The following is a 23,516-nucleotide window of genomic DNA, read 5'->3' as shown; positions in this document are numbered from 1 at the left end:
TTGTGCATTGGGATTCCACTTTCAGTTTGCTGCTTTAACCTTTAGTTTGTCTGTGGCACCAATGTTTTTTACAAAATGCTTGCTTGCCTTTTTATTTATGGGTTTATTTATTCGTGTATTTAATTTATTTTGCTTTATTTGCTTTACTTATTGGGGTAGAACAGTGATCAAACAATGACCAATTACAGGCTTAGCCCGGGTTATATCGTAATGTAATAAAACAATGTACAGAATAAAAATAATAGTTTACATTTGTGATGAAGCATATAAAATCTGACACTGTATACACAGAAGACCTAACAAACCGAATATTTGCTCAACTCCTCTCATAGAATTCATCAGGCTTCACTATCTCCATATCTCTCCGTAACTAGATGATTGCTGAATTCAGGCCATGTCAGTTCAAAAAATTCTTAATGGCATACACTTCCCAATCTCTTTGTCCAGCAAGGATTCAGTTTGAACACCAAGAAGTCTACCATCTCAGCCTCTGGTGATGTTCATCGTGCATACAGCTGCAGTCCTCACAGATGGGTTCTCCTGCCATCAGGCGGGTCCTCGGTCAGCCGAATTCCAAAGTCTAGGTCCGGCGTCGGTTGTCGTCGCTTCTTCCCTGACGTCAGAGCGACAGGGGTATAAAGGAACCAGCCGACGCCATTTTCTTCAGTCTTTCTTGCCGCGCGGTGCCCAAAGCAGAAGCAGTTCGCAAGTGCCGGTTGGCCAGCTCCTGAGATTACGAAAATTTGGAAACTGAAGTCTTCTTAAAAGCTAAGTAACCCGTTGGGGAACCTTTTCTTGCCTCAGACCAATGTCAGACAAAGTTAATAATTGTATTTCTTGTGGGAAGCAAATACCGCATAAGGATTTCCATTCCCTCTGTATACCTTGTTTAGGCCCAGACCACGAGGTCTCGGCCTGCCGCTTTTGTGCTACATTCAACAAACGCACTATTAAGCGTCGGGCGGAGTTCGCCCAGCATTATTTTGGAAAAGCATTTAACTATACTATGTCGTCGGATACTCCGACTCCGGTTTTGTCTAAAAAACGAAAAGACAAGGACCGACACGCGAGGTCCGCGGCCTCTACCGACACCACGCCAAAGCCGGCTACACGTGGTCCGGTTCTCAGTGAGGCGCCTACGCAGCCCCTGCCTACCGACGACCTGCCTTTGACGGTGTCTCCTGTACCCGAGGTCGCAGGCTCCTCGGCCCACACCCCGACTACAGATACCAAAGCCACTGAAGGCGTTGTAACTCAGAATGTGGACAGGTCCACCTCCACTCAAGGTGTCTTCAGACCTTCTTCTTCTTTCTCTATCAAGGCTTTCACTAAGTCTAAAGCAACCATGCACTCTAAGAGACCAGCTGCACAGGGCCCATCTCCAGGCCCCATGCCTAAGAAACAGATGCTTAAAATGGCTGAGGATTTAATTACTCTTATCAGAGGTTCTCAGCCCCCTCCAGACAAAAGGCCTAGAGTGGAGGAAGATTCCCCCTCCTCTGATCAGGGCTCCATTATTTCAGAGCACTCTGATGATCAGGAACATTCTTACTCCCCTTTTGAAGACTCTGATGCGGAGGATTCCATCCCTTCTTTATCCCCCCCTGAGGATTACTCATTTGGGGAAACTTTGCATACCTTAAGGGAACACTTCCACTGGGAAGGCCAAGATTATTCTGATTCCAAGAAAAGGCTCAGGGAATTTCTCTTGCTTCCTCAGCACAGGCCTTTGGCTAATACCTCCTGTCTTGGACATCCTAGATGATGTTTACTCGGAGGCCTGCCTTAACCTGGGCTCTCTACCTCCAGCTCCAGTTAAGCCTGACAGGTACTACAGGGTCCCTGACTCACACCAATTTCTATACAAGAGCCATGCTGCTGACCCAGAAACCATCTCACAGGGCCCCAAGGGAGTTAAGGCCTCCATCGCTAAAAATCCATTGCCTTCTGAGAGAGATTCCAGATCCTTAGAATGGTGGGGAAAAAAGGTATATACCTCGGCTACCTTATCTATGAGGGCCTTAAACTGTCAGTTTCATATGCTAAAATACCAACAGTTTTTGTTATCACAGTTGAAAAGTAAAATGTCACAACTTGAACAACCAGACTTGAAGGAGTTGCAGGACTTGATGCATAGTGCAGAACAAGTGGGTAAGCATACCTTACAATGTGGTTTTGATGCTCTAGAGGCATCATGCAGAGCTGCTGTTACAGGATCAGTCATACGTAGGCATGCCTGGCTTAAGGAACAAGCCTTACCTGATCATGTCAAAGCTAAATTACTAGACGCTCCTCTTCAAAAGGATGTACTATTTGGTACTAATGCTGAGGAGGTATTAAGGAAAATGGAGGAAAAGGCTAAATCAATGCAAACTGTGAAAGAATTTCTACAGGTTCAACCCCCACGTTTTAGTAGAAATTGGCCTTCCAAAAAACTGGTCCTTTCCTGCCACAGACAGACCCCAAAGAGGCAGATACAGGTGCCCGAGGGGCAGAGGACAATCCCAAGGATCGTACAGAGGCAGACAATGGCAAGCTCCTACACAAAGAGGTGGTGAGGACAACTTGCAATCTATCAGAAAGCAAACCCAATGACTTTCCACTTTGCATGCCAACCAGATCTCAAATGGCAGCCCCCTTGGGAGGAAAGCTGGCATTATTTTCAAAAAATTGGCATATTGTCACAAAGGACAAATGGATCCTGGACATTATAAACAGAGGCTACAAATTCCATTATCACACCCTTCCAAAAATGAGAGGCATGCCAAACCTGCCACACAATCAAAGGGCAGAGGCACAAAGGCTAATTACAGATCTCATAAACATGAAAGCTATTCAAGAGATACCTACGCACGAACAAGGTCAAGGTTTTTATTCCAGGCTATTTCTGGTGCCAAGGAAGGGAAAAGATTGGAGACCTATTCTGGATCTATCCATCCTAAACACATTCCTACTCGTACCAAAATTCAAGATGCTCACTCTACAGCAGCTTCTTCCCATGCTGGGCAAGGAGTCTTGGCTGGTAACATTGGACCTCAAGGAGGCATACCTGCATGTCCCAATCAGACAAAATTGCAGAAGATACCTCAGATTTCTTGCAGGTTCAACTCATTATCAATTCTCTGCATTGCCCTTTGGCTTATCTACTGCCCAGAGTATTCACGAAATGCCTGGCATCAGTAATTGCCTACTGCAGACTTCAAGGGATACAAATATATCCCTATTTGGACGACTGCCTGATCCAAGCGGACAGCGAACACATCCTCCTGAAACATCTGGCAGATGGTTATCTTGCCATCTCGAATCAGGGGGACTGCATCAGCTATTTGTGGAGTATTGGTTATGTAATAATGTTATTGAACTCTCTGGGATACACAGTCAACAAAAAGAAATCAAGACTAATACCCTCTCGGAAGATAATTTTCCTGGGTGCCAACTTGGACACAAACACCCAGATGGCCTACCTCATGCCAGAGAAGCAGGGGCAACTAATCCAATACTTCAGAACACTAGCAAATTGCACCAGGCTTACTGCAAGGAAAATCCTGCAGGCTCTGGGATTCATGGCATCTTGTATCTTACTAATCCCATGTGCAAAGCTGCATATGAGGAAACTACAATGGTACCTGAAAACATATGGTCTCAACACAGCCACAGTTTGGAAACAATAATACCACTAATTCCATGTCTGCAAAAGGAATTTCTGTGGTGGGCTCAAGCATGCCAAACAAACACAGGTCTTCCTTTCAGCAAGCCTCAAGCAAATCAAGTCATCACAACAGACGCCTCGGACTACGCCTGGGGGGCGCACATGACAGAACGGTGCATTCAGGGCAAATGGTCCCAAAAAGAAAAGCACCTTCACATCAATCAAAAAGAAATGCTAGCAGTAATAAATGCTATTATAGCTTTCAAGAACTTTCTACAACCAGGTCAACTTTTGATAAGAACGGACACCACCACAGTTATGTGGTACATAAACATGCAGGGAGGAACACATTCTTACCCTCTATGCAGACTGGCCATGTCACTTTGAAACATGGCCATGGACTTACAAATGGAACTACAAGCACAGTACTTGCCAGGCAAGGAAAACACGCTGGCAGACAACCTAAGCAGGAGTATGACAGATCCACACGAATGGAAGTTGCATCCAAAAGTTTTTACAGAAATAATCCAAGAATGGGGAAGGCCAGACATAGATCTATTTGCCTCCCACAAAAATCATCAATTGACAAAATTCTGCTCAAGGATCTTCCATCCAAAGGCCTGGAGAGTGGACGCTCTCTCTTTCAGCTGGGCATCAATGACAGTTTATGCGTTCCCACCTCTTCCTCTGCTGCCCAAAGTGCTATTGAAGACCAGAGCAGACAGACCAAAGATGATCCTCATTGCTCCGGACTGGCCAAGACAACACTGGTACCCACTCCTGAGGAGCCTGAAGCATTCCCCACCATGGACCCTGCCTCTAATGCCTCTTCTTCTGACTCAACACAGCTTCAAAACTCTTCACAGTCAACTAAAAACACTCAATCTAGCCGCATGGAAGATTCCTTAGCATCACAGCAGGCCCTACTCTCCAAGGAGGTGCAGGATGTCATTTTGGAGGCCAGAAGGCCATCAACTAGAAAAGCTTACTCCGCAAAATGGAAACGTTTTTGTACCTGGAATGAGAAAAAGGGCCAGGACCCTGGAAAACTGAATTTACCACAAATACTACAATATTTGACTGAACTGCTAAGCAGTGGACTTTCTTTCTCCTCCATCAAAATCCATGCCTCAGCCATTCCTGCAGAATACAACACTGATCCACCTTTATTCTCTCACCCTCTCTTAAGACAGTTCCTCAGAGGGGCTAAGAATTTGAGACCTCCAAGGAAACAACCAATACCTGCTTGGGATCTTAATTTCATTCTGGAAAAACTGACCCTGCCTCCTTTTTGAGCCAGCTGCTTCATCAGATTTGCAATATTTGTCCTGGAAAATAGCTTTCCTTCTGGCTATCACCTCAGCTCGTAGAGTTTCAGAATTACAGGCTGTCATGGCTGTCCAGCCTTTTATCATTTTCCATCAGGACAGAGTTTCCGTACGAACCAACCCGTCCTTTATGCCTAAAGTGGTATCCAGGGTAGCGTTAAATCAGGCCATACACTTACCTACTTTTTATCCTAATCCTCAAAACAAAGGGGAGAGATTACTACATTCCTTGGACATCCACAGACAACTGCGTTATTATTTGGACAGAACAAAGCCTTTCAGAAAATCTGAACAGCTCTTTGTGGCCTATGCAGTAGGAGCTCAAGGAAAACCAATTTCCAAACAGACAATTTCAAAATGGATAGCCCACTGCATGCGCTTTTGCTATTCCTTTCATGGCAAAACTGTACCTACAGGCATTAGAACTCATTCCACCAGGGCCACAGCCACCTCTGCAGCCTTCCTCAGAGGAGTTCCTACCAAGGATATCTTGGAAGCAGCCACTTTGAGTTCTGTGCATACCTTCTCCAAGCACTACAACCTACCATTATACTCCAAATCTAGAGCAGGCTTTGCCACTGCAGTCTTGCAGGGCATTTTGGCTCCTCCTAGTTACACCTAGTGCCTACCACCCCTTTCTTAGCTTTGGGATTCTACCCATATGTGAGGACTGCAGCTGTATGCACGATGAACATAGTACAGTTTTGTACCTACCATAAATGTAGATGTTCGAGTGCTAATACAGCTGCAGTCCAGGTTTCCCTCCCTCCTTCCCCTCTAGGGGTATTCTTTTATGGTGTATTTGCTTGCAATTACTGTTTTTGGATTATATTGCATTACATTATTACCTAATTTTATGTATTGTCTTCCTTCTGGGGGCACCTGACATCTGGGGCAAGAAAAACTGAAGAAAATGGCGTCGGCTGGTTCCTTTATACCCCTGTCACTCTGATGTCAGGGAAGAAGCGACGATAACCGACGCTGGACCTAGACTTTGGAATTCGGCCGACCGAGGACCTGCCTGACGGCAGGAGAACCCATCTGTGAGAACTGCAGCTGTATTAGCACTCGAACATCTACATTTATGGTAGGTACAAAACTGTACTTTCTCTAACTACTACCTACCTTCTACCCTCTCTCTTATATGGAGACCCTCTTTTTAACAATCTTCAAACCTACCTAAATTCAAAGTTCAAATTTTGCTACAACAAGTTTGCCACCAATGCAAAATGCTCCTCTCATCACTGCATGGCCCTTCACAAATTCAGTTGGCATGAACTTCCATTTCACCTTACCTTCTTTGCTCAACTCCTCTCATAGAATTCATCAGGCTTCACTATCTCCATATCTCTCCGTACCTAGATGATTGCTGAATTCAGGCCATGCCATTTCAAAAAATTCTTAATGGCATACACTTCTCAATCTCTTTGTCCAACAAGGATTCAGTTTGAACACCAAGAAGTCTACAATTGAACCATCTCAGCCTCTGGTGTTCCTAGGATGCCTACTGAATACCTTCAGTTTGATGGCATTCTTTTCTCCAGAAAAAAAGTTTATTTTCTTACAACTTACTTCTTATCCTGACAATGTTTTAAATGACCTCAGCAATGGATTTTGAGAGCTCTGGGGTTCATGGCCTCCACAATTCAAATGACCCAATATGAGGAAGATTCAGTGGTACCACAAATCAGTTTGTGCCTAACACTAGTCAACCTCTATCATCTCTAATCCCGTCTTGCATTTCTTGAAGAAAGAACTGTTTTGGTGTGTCAGTCAGGTGAGAATCAGTCCAGGGGCTCCTTTTCTTGTCCTATCCTCAAGCAAATACTGTGAACAGATGCTTCAGATCTTGCATGGGGGGGGGGGGGTGAAGATAGGTGAAGGCTGCCAACCTAGCCAGATAGAATTTTGTAGATAATTCTGCCATTTGTAAATATTAATATAAGCCACAGGCTTGTTCTCTTAAATGGAAGAAAATGCTGTGAAATGTAGAACTGCAAAAATGTAACAACAGTGCACTCTGTAATTGTTTGATGTCAAAACTTGGAGCCAAGATGTCTAAATGAAGGAATTTTTCCTGTTGTTTTGAGGCTAGAGTTAATAGCTAGAATTTACATGTATAATTTCTTTTATTGCTCTGGCTTCCTGACCAGATGCAAGAGCAAAAGGGCTATTCACCTCAGAGTTTCTGTTAGCCTGGGAAAACAGAAAACTGTTAAGAATGATGTAATGTGAAGCAACTCTGTGTTATCAATTTAACTCATTAACCCCGAGTACCTTCTCATGGCGCCTCTGTGCTTAACACCGAGCACGCCATGAGAAGATAGGAATTCCATTATGTTAACCCCGAGTGCCTTCCAGCACTGCAAGTAAGTTTACAACCCTAATTTGAAGGTATTTTTGAAAAATAAGTTGAGAAAGTAACTGAATGTTGTTGGTTACCTTCTCAACTTAGGATTTAAAGTGGAGTTACCTGATGGTCCTATTGGACTTTTATAAGTAAATCGGGTTGGAATGCTCCCTGCATATTCTTATCATTACAGCAAGGAGTTTCTTAAAGGAAGCGGTGGCAGCCAATCAGATTCGTACATAACTCGTGTTACGTGATTTTTAGGTTTTAGTAGCTGCAAAGAAATCCTTGATTTCCCTGTAGTGTTTCATTTTAGCGGGTAAGATGCTGTGAAGTGGCTTCCTAAAATCATACTGCTCATATTCACTCAGAATGGACATAAAAGTTTGCAAATCTCTTCACGGACAAGTTCAAGGTTCTCCCGTCTGTGATCAGGACACAGGAGAAGAGAACAGATCATCTTGTTGGCCTCACACCTGAAAAGGTTTGTACTACTAATTTTCATGTAAAGTTAGAAAAGTCACACTTGTACAATAACCAAAGCATGTCTCTTGCTGCTGTTTGAAGGAGAGCCCATTCCTGCGTTTACAGAGAATTCCAGATGTGCCACAAAGGTTCGTAGAGATAGATCATTTCAGGGGAACTTTTGGTTAAACATTTCATCAAAAAAAAAAAAATGAGCCCGACCTCCATGTAAAATAAAAGTGCTCATCTCGGCTCGTAGTACACTTGAATGAAAGTTTATCTGCTGTATCGTTTGATAACAAGGCCTGTAATTCCCTGCAGGCATTAACAGGTGCTCTGGATTTTTGTTACAGCTGGCTCTGACGGTTGTTCCTTTTGTTTGTTTGCCTTTTATTTTATATAGACTCTTTTATGGTGCGATTGTTTTAAGCACATAGATACCAGAGCAATGTGATTGTCAGGTACAGCCTCTGGGCTCCCTACGCTGTCTGCACTTAGGGATCCTCTTTCCATAGGTCATGAGCCTTATTGTGAGGTATTGCTGTGCAAAAGCAAGTGATATTCACTGCGGCAAAGGATGAAAAGTTTTATTACTTTACAAAAATTACACCTAACCTTCAGGCAGAATGTGTTAATATATTTTTTAGTGTCCCTCTGTTAAGTAAACATTCAATGGACATTCATGTGCATTTTTTTTATGTGACAGTTGTATATCACTAGTTTTGCTAGCTAGCATTATGGAACTTGGGTTGCTTTAGGGGTTAGAGCCTTATAAAGCATTGCTATGGAACTGAGTAGTGTGTGTAATCTTCTTTTGATTCAGCAACAACAAAAAAGGTATTAAATGCAGAAAGCTGAGTATTTCACATTAAAAAAAATAATACTCTGCATTCCAGTTCTTCCTTGATTGTGGCATCTGTTGTCATCAACAAAAAGGCTCCTCGCTCCTTCAAGTAGCACTGTGAAGCCAAACTTGTTGAACGACATTTGGACAAACTCAACACCAACAGGTATTGGCCAGAATTAGTTTACCAAGCCCAAAGTCGGCGGCATTTTCAAAACGGACAATAAGCCTTTTTGTTGACTCGCTGAGGCAGCCGAAGATTCAAAATGACGTTTGTGTATCATAGCAAAAGCAGAAGTGGGGAGCTTTAGAATGTCTTCCCTTTTGTAGCCCATATGCCAGTATGTAGGAGGTTATGTAAGTGAATTACATTTATTTCCGTTTGTGTACCCTTATGTAAATGGGGTTGTACAAACCCATAAACTATTTGAGATATTGTCTACTTTCTTCATTTAGTCTGCAATAATTAGGTGTGGAGACTATGGCAGAGGAAGATAGTGGGGAACTTGGTTTGCCTGTTATATTGAGGCAACCCTGCAAGTTATCGTCAGCAATGCAACATCAAAAGCTGATGAAAAACGGCCCACAAGTAGTTAATGTGGACGGTGTTATAAATGAATGCCTATGTCTCTGTGATGCAATAGGGCTTTACATTTGTGCCCACTGTTGTCCTTCCATAAATTACAGGAAATTGTGGTGGATGTTCAAACGTTTCTTTTGCAAGATTAAATTAAGGTGCTATTTTTCTTATTGCAGCGGTTCACTGGGGCAACAGTATGGGAATGTTATTTTGAATGAAGAGAGTGATTTCATTGACTCCATTGTGGAAATAATTACCTCATACACCATTAGTACAGCTAAATGAGGACAGTAGTCAGTAATTTGATATAAATGATGATTCTTTTGCAGACATTGTCAAAGTTGCCTGTACGTTGTATGAAATGTTTTGGCTAAAGGGTACAAAAGTACTGTTTTCCCCCTTATAGTGAATAATGCATGATTTCATATTTATGGAAAAACTCTTTTGGGCACGCAGATTGAAAGAAAATCTTATAAAGGAGGATTGGGTAGCTTAATACTAGAAAATGAACTAAGGGGATTAGGTATGTTTTGAAAGAAGCTGATAACCGGGTAGTATCAAAACATGTGTATGAATGTATGTGTTTGATTACATGAAGAAAGGTAGGGGACAATAGCAGAGGTTCACAAATCATAAATGATGTTTCAGGTGAGATAAATCAGGGCAGATTGGCAAGGAGGGGAAAGATACATTGAGCATGAGTCTTCATCGTTGCTATTTAATTCATTAGGCACTTAACAACATTCTGTAATGATTGTTTACAACTTATTCATTTGTGAATGCCCATGGCAGAAGATGGTTCATATGTTTTGGTATTGTTTTATTCCATCCAAATATAACACTGATTGTATGGAATATGCTGTTGCGAACTGTGGCAGCTATGTTTTTTATACTATAATTATTCTAATCTAATCATTTTATCCACGCTATAAAAGCAGCTTGCCTTACCTTTAGGCTGAGGGAAATCTGTTTGATTTTTATGGGGGGGTTCCTGTTTACTGGGCTGCTTTTTCATACCTTACAAAGTATGTAGAGCTGGGGGGAAGGGCTCAATATCTAAATGTTATACTATTTTACTAAATTAGTCAGGTATTCTCTTTACTGATGATAATGAGTCTGTTACCTAACTGCTGCACAAGGTAATGACATGAATGCCTATGTGATGGGCAGCAGTTATCACCTGTGTCTGTGCATGTGTAGTTTTGCACATCATTATCACACTGCAGTTACAATGTAGCACTGAGTCATTATCACACTGCAGTTACAATGTAGCACTGAGTCATTATCACACTGCAGTTACAATGTAGCACTGAGTCATTATCACACTGCAGTTACAATGTAGCACTGAGTCATTATCACACTGCAGTTACAATGTAGCACTGAGTCATTATCACACTGCAGTTACAATGTAGCACTGAGTCATTATCACACTGCAGTTACAATGTAGCACTGAGTCATTATCACACTGCAGTTACAATGTAGCACTGAGTCATTATTACTTTTCAGCCAAACTGTCACTGTTATTAACATAAGTAGAAGTCATTATCACATTGCTGAATGCACAAGTCCGATTTAGCTTTTTCTCCATTTGGAGTCATTGCAACTCCACACACACACACACACACACACACACACACACACACACACACACACACACACACACACTTTCATGCTGCCATTTGTACAGTTTCAAGAAATGTAATAAATCTACGAGGCAAAAATTGGACATCCTGCAAAAATCAGGACACTTGAGAGTTAGGACAGGGATACATTTTCAATTTATTATTTTTAGAGAAAGTTGCCAGAATAACAGGATTTGTGGTACACTGTATGAGGGATATGAAAGTATATGTTATTTAGTGCTTTGCATCCTGTGATTTGCCAGAAAATCACAAATTTTTCTAATAAACAGACCCTCTACAGTCTTTTGTGCCAACTGCTCTTGTGTTGGTGGATGCGTCACGGGGTGGGAGGGGGGGAGGATACCCAGCCACCATGGATGTTATGGAAGAGGGTTTACATTACCTCCCCCCTTTCACTCATTATGGCCATTGCCGAAAGGAGACATGGATGGGCTAACCAGGTAATGCACATGATACATATATATATGTAGTCTTCCAATAATCTGAAAAACATCAGTAGTAATCTGTTTGCATTTTCATTCCTGTGCAGGTTTGTCCACCTTCTGATGCTGACATGGCTTCATGAGCAGGGGAACAAGTGAGAGTGCGGGTATGTGGCCATTCCTACATTCAATGGGCTGCCAGCCATGCCTCCGTAACTGAAAACCACTACAACATGAGCTTCCCCACATCCAGTGTGAAGGTGTACTGGATTGCAAGAAGAGGTATGCATTGGAGCGGAGTACTGCAGTTGTTGGAAGAGAAGTGTTCCATCTACTCTGAGCGCAACATCCTTGTGCTGCACATTGGAGGGAATGATGAGATCAGTCAACCACTCGGAAGGCTACGGGTTCAAATCAGAGCAATTTTTGAACACCTGCAGTCGTGGTGACCATGTTGTCATTTTGTGTGGTCTGACATAATTCCTCGACAGATATGGAAAACAGTCAATGGGCAGCGCACAAGGCCAGACGTTTACAGAATGGGTTCATGCATGGCTTGATGCACAGGGTCGGTGGATATGCAATCTGCAATGACAGCATTACTGGAGAAGATGTTCACCTGTTCAGAGGGGATGGCGTTCACCTAACTGAGGAGAGCATTGCGTTGTTCTTGACCGACCTCCACAATGGAGTGAGGAGAGTTATGCAGGATTGCCAACATGCAGCTTGTGAGAAGCATGGAAAACACCCATGACCAAGTAGGACCAGTATAGTAAGTAAAACACTAATATGAAATGTGTTGTGTAAAATATATTTCTCTGAGTTTGGCAAATAACTGTGGTAAGGAGCTGGTGAGGATGCTGAGAAAGAACTGTTTTAGGAGAGTGCTACCACGTACAATGTAATACGTCAGTGACCATCATGTAATACTTCATTTTTTTAGTCTGCTTTTATCAGGCATGTGTAGAGTTAGACGACAGGAAGGGCTTACTAATACAGAAATTGATCCCTTAGGTCCATTGCTGAATGGACACATGTAAGGAGAAAAGGCATAGGTAAGACAGACTGCTGACACAGAAGGAGGTTGTGAGACTGCAGTGTTATCTGCTGTCTGAGTGGGTAGCCAGCACAGCTATCAGACCGATGAGATGGCCTTGCCTACCACTGTCCCATGCCTGTCATGGGTTCATTAGTGGAGTGGTGGTCCTTACCTTGCTTTTTCTCTTTACATGTACCCCATTCAGCAGTATGTTGGCTACACCAAGAATGTGTATATTCACAATCATGTGTCTACATGGTAAAACAACTGCTTCTGAATGCTGTACACATGTACATATATCAGTTTTGTTAGGACTTGGGTTATGGAAATTTAATTTTTTCATATTTTAGTAAATAACTTTGCGAGGGAGCATGTCAGTGTGCCAAGTAATACCTCATTTTAAAGACAATATTGATAGTTCCAACATGGTAAACAAATTGCCTGTATGTTGCACACATGTGCAGATATCAAAGTTTGTTTCGGACTTGGGTTATGGAAGTTATGAATTTTTTTGTCATATTTGGTAAATAATTTTGCAAGGGAGCATCAGAATGTGCTAAGTAAGACCTCATTTTGAAAACAGTATTGATAGTTCTAACATGGTAAAAGAATGGTGCCTGTATGTTGTACTCATATGCCGAATGGTGCCTGTATGTTGTACTCATATGCCGATATCAAAGTTTGTTTCGGACATGGGTTATGGAAATAATGATTTTTTTCATATTTTGGTAAATAACGTTACAAGGGAGCATCTGAATGTGCCAAGTAATATCTCATTGTGAAGACAGTATTGCTGGTTCCAACATGGTACAAGAATTGTTCCTGTATGTGGGGCACGTGCAGATATCAAAGTTTGTTTCGGACTTGGGTTATGGAAATTATGATTTTTTTCTTTCATATTTTGGTAAATAACTTTGCAAGGGAGCGTTTGAATGTGCTAAGTAATACCTCATTTTGAAAACAGTATTGATAGTTCTAACATGGCAAAAGAATGGTGCCTGTATGTTATACTCATGTGCAGATATCAAAGTTTGTTTCAGAGTTAGGTTATGGAATTATTAATTTTTGTCATATTTTGGTAGATAACTTTGTAAGGGAGCATCTGAATTTGCTAAGTAATACCTCATTTTGAAGACAGTACTGCTGGTTCCAACATAGTAAAATAATTGTGCCTATATGTTGGACACGTGCAGATATCAAAGTTTGTTTGGAATTAGGTTATGGAAACTATTATTGTTTTCATATTTTGGCAAATAACTTTGCAAGGGAGCATGTCAGTGTGCCAAGTAATAACCCATTTCGAAGACAGTGTTACTCCTTACAACATGGTAAAAGAACTGTGTCTGTGCACTGTACACATGCACAGATATCACAGTTTGTTTAGTCTTGTATGATTATGAAAATTATACATTTACGATACTTCTTATTATGTCCATATCTTTGCAAGGGAACATGGTGATCACACAAATGATGCATCATTTTGAAGCTGACATTCAGATGCACAACTTCTACACTGATATGTAGGCTCTGTCTGTTACAGGTGATGAGATATTATGCTTTGTTTATTTATCAATTATGAGAAATAATATATTAATCATATTTCTGTGAATATCTCAAGAAAGGAACATCCCACAGTAATGGTTAAGGTATCATTTTAAAGCTGACATTCATATTAACAAATTAAATTCAAATTGTATGGGTCTGCATGGTACATTGACCAAGCTATTGTGCTTTGCTTTTCCAAAAAGGTAAAAAATATGCACAATATCAGCCTTCCTTGCCAAATATTTAATAATGACTTTGATATGCACTATCAACATTTACACTGTTGGAAAGGTCAGTGTCTGCTGAACAACTTTCGCGTTTACATTTTTAGTCTAGCTCTTACAGTTAAAGAGTTATGAACATTTGTTTTCTGTATGGTATTAGAAATGGATTTTCTGAAAATGAGCTCAGGCTGCACCGTTGTTCCTATGGTGGAATTAAGCAGGCAGCTTTTCCAGAGCTGCTCCGGAGTGAATGAGTTAAACAGAGAGACTCGGAGAGCATTTTGCATAGTAGAGTTATTTTAGAACTCTGTTTTCTCTTAGATATAGCTAGAAAGTAGGAAGATTAGATTAGTGATTTTTCTGTACTGATGTCGAAACGTTTCTACTGTATTATTGTAAGCATTTCCCTGTGATCTCTGAATTTTTGGCTAACAATGTCTAGTAAGAAGTATTGTCTTGTGTTCTTATTATTTATAAATATTTCAGCTGTGGCTGTTTTATGTAGAGATAATTTAAGCTCTAGAGTACTATATATATGTGTATATATATATATATATATATATATATATATATATATATATATATATATATATAAATATATATATATAGCGGTACTGTACAGAGGCACTCCAAATAAGCCTTGATTGATCAGTTGCATTTAACATTTGGATAATAATATTGCACCATAATAATTGGACACCCTTTGTTAAGGGCCTTTTTAGTAGCTTATATTAGTGAGTGGTAGCAGCTGGTACCACCTTTTAGACTGGGCAGAAAGGGGGCACAGCTGGAGAATCTGTGCCAGCCTTCCCCAGAAGTGTCTGTGTGGCTGTTCATAGGTTCATAGGTTCATACTAGGCTATCTGCCCTAGGGCATTTATAAGCCTAGCCAGAATGTGTTTGGCTTTCGCCACCCATTTTAAATTTATTTTGCTATGCCCTTTTTCGAGGTTAGTATACTGTGCCTCTGTCTAACAGTGACACAGAAGTGATACCCGGGGTAAACCTACGATCTCCCATCCACTCATCAAGATTCCTCTTGAAGAGAGTCAGTGAGGGACTCTGCCTAACCTGGACTGGGATTTTATTCCAGAGTGAAGGGAGCCTCTGGGTTATGAATCTGTCCCTCCAGCATGTCCTATTTATTTCAGTGCTGAGGTTCAAGTCTCTCGAGCATAGCTCAATGGGACTTGGATTTTCTGAGGTGCAACATGTCCATTAATTCGGGTTGGACATGGCTTTATACGTCAGGCACAGATCGCCTCTGAACAGGTGGTATGCCACTGAGTAGAGCTGGAGTTTCTTAACCGGGCAGCATATGGCATCTGTTTGAGCCCTTTGATCCTCTTGGTGAGGTACTTTTGGGGTCTTTCCAGTTGCTGCAGGTGTCTGGTAAAGTACATCCCAAAAGGGCATTGTACTCAATTATGGGCCTGATGAGGGATGAGTAAAGAGGCACGATGACCTCCCTGATCTAGATGTGAATCCCTTCATGATTAGGTGGGCTATATAAAATGTTTTTCTAACCACTTTGGCCAAGTGGTTGTCAAATGAGAGATTGCTATCAACTTGGGTCCCCAGGTCCCTAATTACTTCTTCTGTACTTAATGGATTACCACCTATGTGGTAATTTGTGGGCACTTTGTTTTTGCCAAAGGGGATGACTATACACTGTTTGGCATTTAGCTTGAGGCCATGGCTCTGGCACCAGTTGTCTGTTTCTATGAGGCCCTTTTGGAGGATGCTTGTGTCGGCTGGAGAGTCGATTATGGCGCCCAGTTTGCAGTCATCTGTGAACTTGGTCAGCCACAGTCCTTCCATGTTGGCCTGTACCTCAGAGAAATATATACCGAACAAGAGAGGTCCCAGGACTGAGCCTTGTGGGACACCACTTGTAACTGGTTTGGAGTCTGACATGGCTCCAGCAATTCTAACCATGTGGGTTCTGTCCTTGAGCCAGTTTGCAATCCATCTAGTGACATAGGGGTTTATATTTAAGCTGGTGAGCTTATCTATAATGCCCGAGTGGGGTATTGTATCAAAGGCTTTGCGCGGTCCAGGTAGGCTGTGTGGACCACCTTCCCCTCGTCAATGGCCTTGGTGACTGTTTCAAAGAAATCAACCAGGTTTAAGAGGCAGGATCTACCCTTAACAAAGCCGAACTGGGTAGGATCCAGTGTCTGTAGGTCCCCAATATCTTTATTTATGAGGTCCATAATGATCCTTTCCATAGCTTTGCAGACCAAGCTAGTCAGCCTTATGGGGCGATAGTTTCCAGGATCCGTTGAGGCACCACCTTTATGAAGAGGGACCACTGTTGCTGTACGCCACTCTTTGGGCACATATCCTGTAGTAAGGCTGAGATTGAACAGTAGTTTTATGTTTGGGTTTAGCTCTTCTTGGAGTTCATGTAGGACGCAGCCCGGGACACCGTCTGGTCCCATTGATGCTGTGTTTTTTGCTTTGGAGAGGGCAGCTCTTACCTGAGCATCTGAGATGTCAGGGGCAGCACTCTGCTGGGATAGATATTTGCCCTTTTGGTGGGGAGAAGTTTGCGCTGAACCTGTCAGCTAGGATGTTGGCAATGTCTGTGGGTTCAGTGTATTTTGTCATTTTGGACTAATTCTGAGCATATCTGGGAATTACCATCCAGGTTCCTAACATAACTAAAGAAAGCCTTGTGATTATCCTTAGTGTCCTGTGCAATGTTTCTCTCGAAGCTGGCCTTAGACAATTTTATGAGTGCCCGTAGTTTTTTGCTAATACTGATCAGTGATGCCTTCCCTTTTTGTGATTTTGCTCTATCATTTAGTAGCTTCCTCCTTCTATTGTATAGTTTGTTTATGGCTGGGGTCCACCAGACACGATGTCTGCCTTTGGAGGATTGGGTCTTGGTTTTATTTGGGATCGCATGATCCATGCATTCCTGAAGGTGTTCATAGAATGTGTTTATAAAGGATTCTGCGGTCTGGGCCGTATTTTCCACAGGCCCGGGGGCTTTGAAGCATTTCACCTCGGTTTTGAGGCGTGTGAAATTTGCTTTACAGAAGTTTTTCACTGTGGTTTTCTGGGCAGGGGGTGGGGTCGGGATGTGAATATCCAGTGAGATTAGTTTATGGTCTGATCTTACCAGTGAGGGATACACTTCTTGTCTGGAGCATAGAGTCCCCATGTTGGTGATGATCAGGTCCAGTATGTTTTCCCCTCTTGTGGGAGTAGTAACAAGTTGTTCCATAGCATTTGAGTTTATAAATTCTAGGAACCTTTGGGCTAGGATGTTGGAGCTAGAGTAATGCTCCCAGTCTATGTTTGGGTAGTTGAAGTCGCCCAATATAATGGTGTTTGGAGAGACCTTCATATTTTCCAGTGTTCTCTCATCTCAAAGTGTGTGTGTGTGTGTGTGTGTGTGTGTGTGTGTGTGTGTGTCAGCTACTTGGACAGGGACACGAAGCACTGGTTGGACAGAGAGGGTGCTGGAAGTTTTAGCTTGCCCACTAGGCTGAGATCTGGACCCTATAGCTGTGCTAGTGGAGAGACTTATTGGGGATCTGGAGAGAAAGGGAGAAACCAGCCCCAGACCGACTGTGATCTCTGTGTGTTCTTAAGGGAAATCGTACTTTACTGTGTGGGTACTTGTTATTCTACCCTATGTAGACGCCCCTCACTGGTAGTGGTGAAGGTTGAGGCTCCTTGATTGCTGGGCCAATGCACGGGCATCACAGGGGGGCTGTTAAAAAGGTATCAAATTTCAGAGAGTTTAGTTCAAACAAGTCAGGAACAAGAACACAAACATCAAAGAGATTTAAACTTTGGTCTTCTCCCTTCAAACTCTTCATCACATCACTTGTGGATCCCAGGCCCTCTTCAAATCTTAACAGACAATACCACCGTCATGTGTTATTTCAAGAAATATGGAGGAACAAAGTCCTGCCCCCTTTGCAAACTTGGTGTGAGGGTTTAGAACTTTGCAACCCATCATCCCCTTAGACCGAAACTCAGTGGTCGACTACTTGAGCAGATTTAAGGCAGACCCTCACAAATGGATGCTGAATCAAGAGGTCTTCTTCAGATTGTCAGTCACTGGGGAACTCACCAGTTAGCTCTTTCTATTTCTACTCTGAACAAACAGCTTGGACTGTTTTGTGTCAGAGGTTCAGGCAAGGACACACATAACTTTACTGTGAGTTCAGGAGGTTCATGCAAGGACACAGGTAACTTTACTGTGAGTTCAGGGTGTACCACCTTTGCTGTTCTGTAGTGAAACTGTTCCAAGCATGCAGTGAATTTGTTTACAAAAGCCCTCTCATTTTATCTCTTTTAGCGTGATGCTTACCAAAGATGTGCTGATTCAGGTACTAAAATTATTTATTCTAGAAAATATGATGACAGCCTGCTTATTTTTTTGGCCATTTCTGTGGCAGAATTTAATTGCATATAGTGAGTTTTCTGTAGATCTTAGTGAACGAGGTTCCACCCTTGGCCTTTGCAATGTATTCTGATAACGTTTCATGTGCCTAACATTTAGTAACAGGTGTAACTAGCTTGCATCTATTTACATACAATCCATGTTTTTCTTGAAGTGTTAGGGATCCAGCCCCTGCAGTACGCTTTTCTTATGAAGTTTACACTGGAGGATGAATCTGCAGTCCTAGAGGCATATCTTTGGGATGAGGCTGTAAGTACAACCAAGAGCAAATCTGTGCAGAAATGCCAGCATGAAAAGTACTGAGTAATGAATCTCTGTTGCTTTTTATTTATTTGTTTTGGTTAGCAACTCTAAATACAGCAGTATATTACATTTCTAGTGGTTTTATTGTAGCACTGTTTTTTTCCGCCCAGATATTAGCACCGTTTAGCCAATAGTATGCGTATTTCTTTGTCAGAGCATATTAAGTTCTGTTCTTACAGCAGGAGTACTGTAAATTCTAGCTTTTAAATTCTGTACTATGGCAAAGCAGCACTGAAAAGTAATAGAAGACTGGGATTATCTTTTTGCTGGTTGAGATGGAGGTACACTGAGCAGGTTTTGTGTTTTTGAGGGATGAAGTTACGACTTAATATCCACTAAGTGCCAGGAGACTTAACTAAACACTCACGTGTTGAAAGGTACACACACAAATGTTTACTGACTGAAGCATCACTTGGTTGTGACTCAGAAACACCCTGCCACTTAAACCTTGACTAAAAGTTGGTGGTGTCAAAATAAATAAAGGACTGTAAAATAAAGTAACACTGAGCAGTACAAAGCACCTTGTCTTTTCAATATATACACTTGTAAGATAACTTAGTGTGCCAAAACCATCAACAAGCTAGTTCAAATCATACCTAAGATTCTAGCTCAGAACTTTACATTGTAGTTCATGGAATTACACTTAGTCAATCGTAGTACGGGAATCACAGATAGCCAATCGTGTTGCTTTTCATAGAAAAGCTACACTTGCTAGAAAAGGATCTCAGGAGTATATTTACATAAATGTTATGCCTTATCTCATAGGCTGTCTTTCTAGCATGGGATTGCCACTTATCCTGCTGTCTGTGGGACTGACCCAGTTTTTCAGCAGTTTATTCTATGTCCCACTGCAGCCAAAATGTGAGACATGAAATATCCTGGTTTAGAGATTTTTTTGAGTAAGTAAAGGAGTCATGATATTTTTTGCTGACATGTTGCATTGGTTAACAGCTCACAACTGAGCATTCATGAAATGAGAGGGCTTTTTGTGAAAATGACCGGTAGAGTTTAGGCACACCTTCCTTGTGTCAGTCCCTTGACGTTCTTCCATTTCATGAATATTAATTCTTGGTAGCCCCTTTTTTAATTCAGTTGCACATTAGATAACTAGTTTCTGATTACGCTGGGGAAAAAAAGAAAACACTATTAACGTTTGCATTTCCTTGTCCTGATGTTACAGCCCAAAACCAGTGGAGCAGATGGGGCTCCAGCCTTGGTCACCAAGTTGCACGGAGTGCCACCTGCAAAGGAAGAACCACCACAACACCTTTTCACCATTTTTGTATATGGGGTTGGTGTATCACTTCATCAGTGATAATCTGCTAGTGCCAAAGTTCACACCACCAGCTGGCTAATCCTGCCAAGGTTGTTGTTACATACCACACATGCGCGCACTAATACCTGCTGTCGGTTTAGTGTGTCCAGTCCACCTGCTGCATGTTATTACATAGCAAAGGTAGTTATTTGTGATGCATTTCGTTGTTTTAGCTTTCACTAAGTACTTATTGAATGTGGCTTATATCGTTCAATAGTACCATGGCTGCTCTAGCTTTATTTTCCTCTATCCCCATTGTTATTGCTACAATTTTCTCCAACCTACCTAGCCGCAACAAAAAGTTATTCATCCATTCTTTCACCATAGTAAAATCTCTCATGCATATTAAACACTGACCAAATTTAAAACAATTTTCACCATTTGAATTCTTACAGTTATAAACTTGTGCAGTCTACTGTTTTTCTTCTTTCATATTCATGTTCTTTTTGGCAATTAATTGGTAAAATATTTCCCAGTTCAGTGACTGTTGCACTTTTTATTTTTATTTATTTTATTTTACATTTGTTGACCGGGAAAGTCTGACTAGGCTCCACAGAGCCTGCTTTCAGTGGAGGCCCGGGGAGAAATGCTGCAGATGCATGTCTTTAGAATGTGGGAGGAAACCGTAGCACCCAGAGGAAACCCACGCAAGCACAGGGAGAACATGCAAACTCCACACAGAAGGCACCCCAGCCAAGAATCAAACCGGAGAACCTCTTGCTGTGAGGCAACAATGTTAACCGCTGCACCACTGTGCCGCCCTCAGGATTAGTTGCATATGTGCTTCTGACTATGTCCCTTGCACAGTCAGAAGCACATATGCAAGTACAACAGCCACATTATGTTCTTTTAGTACATATAACCCAGGCAGCATCACTTGACAAGAATTGCTTTGGGTGTGCAATCCAGCAGCAAAACTGATAAGTATTCTATTCAAGGTGCCACAGATATGTTACAAACACTTTTTTTAACTTGTCAAATAAGCTAAGATTTCTAAGGAAAGTAATAACATTGAGTTATTTGCTAATTCACTGACTTTAACCACTCACAATTTGACCTCCCAGAGACAGAAACAGCTAGACACTCCAATATGCATCTCATACCCATATCTGATCCCTTTTGTTCAACTTAGAGCTCTGTAGTCTCCTAATGCTGCTAATTGTGAGCAATTGACTTTTTTAATTGATGTAAATGGTCATTTGTTCATATTTAGGTACCAGGTTAGCTGCCCTTGTGGGCCATTTTAAACCTAGCCAATCTCCATCAAAAGTGAGAATCGAACCCTGTACCTTGTGTCTGTGAGGTAAACACCTTAACTATTATGAGAACCCCTCCTCCCACTGTTGTGCAATACCTGCTGTCTCGCCTTTAATGCTCAGTTAACTGGCACTCTTTGCAGAAGAGGATTATTAGTAAATAAATTCATAACTCTGTACAAACATGTCTGTAAAACGAAAAGCGGCAGTGCAACTCTCATTATAGATGATCATCCTTTATCCGTCCACCCAAACTATGCAGCACTTTTCTCTCTCTCTCTGCTGCAGTTCACAGTATACAGAAAACTAGTATATACAAATGATTTTATAGCTATGCATATATAATGTTGAGACTGGCATCTCTTATTATTCCTCAAAACACTGAAGAATAGATGTCACATTCTGTTAACTGGTTCTTGCACTTTAAACAAAAAACTTGACATGCCTAACACATGCTGCGCTGTATGGATTTGTATTGGAGTAACAATACCCTTTTTTTAAATGCCTGATTTGCAGGGTCATCTGTTTGCTGTTATCTAAGTGATGAATAAATGTTGTGTTGAGTAACCAGTAAAAGACAAAGCACAGTTGTTTGAGCACTAATTATCAACAATCTGTCTTGTGTGCATCACCTCATTTTGATTAAAACTCATGGCAAATCTTTAGTCAAATATGTTATGTTGTAACAGGCACAGTATTCAATCACTTAATGGTCATTAAGCAAATGTGTGCATGTCCAGATGACTGGAGGATTACATTAAACTGTCATTGACAGAGAGGGTATTAAGGCTTTTGGCATCTAATTATTTCTGCTCAGTATTTATGAATGGCCCATTATGTGAGATCTGCCCAGCTGCTTCATGTTATATTTCTGTGTCTAGGAAAAGTTCCTCCGAATGCCTGCCTCAGACGTCATAGCAGACCATGCCCTTCAGGAGAAATTACAGACGCTCATGCGTATGCTTTCTCCACCAGGAAGAAATATAGGTAATGTATGCATTGGCTTGGCTGCATTTATTTAACACATCCACTTTAGAAATTCTTAACATATTTCTGTTTGAATATATGATCAGTTTTTGTTATATTTAATAGTAAAGTACTAAAATGTAGTTTGAAACAAATACTGAATTTATGAATATAGATTTTAATGGCCATAAATATTTCTCTGAGTACTGTAATACTTAGCATGCACACAATGCATTATGGGAGACAGACAAATGGAACATTTAACAGCTTGGTACAAACTCTTGTAGCACATCTTTTGATTTTGCCATGAACTCACTAAACAACTGTTTATACAAATCTGTGATTTTTACCACTTTATTTCTTGTAGTCAACCATTTTAGAGATTTGCTGTTCTTTCAGTAAACCGTTAAGTCTCGTAGTGAGCATTTCTAACCGTTGCTTAACTTGTTATCGTTTGCTGTCATATTATAGAGCATCATGTATCTCCTACTTTAACGGATCCTGATTTCCAGGCACCAGATTTTAAAATAAATACATTTTTTGGAGTTCAGAGCCTGTTCTAGTACTTCCTTCCAAGTGCAGTGGCAGACCCTGCTATGTTGATGCAGGATGAGGTTCCTAAATGATCACATTCATAAATGCCTTTCCCTGTAACAGGGAAAGCAAAAGTTTTATGCAGAGGTGTGGGCAACGGGTGTCACTTTATCTACTTTAAAAATAAGAATTTAAAAATTCTTAATAATCAAACGTATATTATCCAGTACTAAGGAGACATTTAAAATTTTTTTGTTGAAAAATGTTTATATAAATACGTCTGCATGTCCTCCTGAGCGCACCAGCTTGCATTAATTACCATAAAGGCTTCCCTATGTATACAACACAGATATAAGTAACATATTGTGGATTACAAGCTGACACTGTAATATTTGGCTGGAGTCCTTTGCAGGGATCATTACTCATTGCAACTGCCTGGGTGCTCTCCTAACCCCCCACCTGCAGTCTGAATGACCCCTACCACCTACTCTCTCCCGTCATTTCCTTTATTTCCCTTTCTGTTCCTTGGACTTCCTGATATTACACTTTAAGGGGACACCCATCCATCTGTCCAAGCTTTGTTTGAAGGACGACATGGAGTCACTTTGTTTGATGTGCTGGAGGGGT

At 41.4% G+C, this 23,516-nt stretch overlaps 1 protein-coding gene across 1 annotated transcript in view; it reads left to right on the top strand.

Moving 5' to 3' along the window:
- LOC122815102 (protection of telomeres protein 1-like) overlaps positions 1 to 23,516 on the top strand; it is a 1,603,082-nt gene that overhangs the window by 1,525,414 nt on the left and 54,152 nt on the right. The window contains exons 17-18 of the mRNA XM_044087343.1: positions 18,670 to 18,764; positions 22,271 to 22,376. Coding sequence (XP_043943278.1) covers positions 18,670 to 18,764; positions 22,271 to 22,376 — 201 coding nt within the window. The remainder of the gene's footprint in view (positions 1 to 18,669; positions 18,765 to 22,270; positions 22,377 to 23,516) is intronic.

Source organism: Protopterus annectens, chromosome 11.part0, assembly GCF_019279795.1.
Source record: "Protopterus annectens isolate FY-2018-M chromosome 11.part0, PAN1.0, whole genome shotgun sequence".
In the NCBI taxonomy this organism is placed as follows: domain Eukaryota; kingdom Metazoa; phylum Chordata; order Ceratodontiformes; family Protopteridae; genus Protopterus; species Protopterus annectens.
This window is presented reverse-complemented; position numbering and strand designations above follow the sequence as displayed.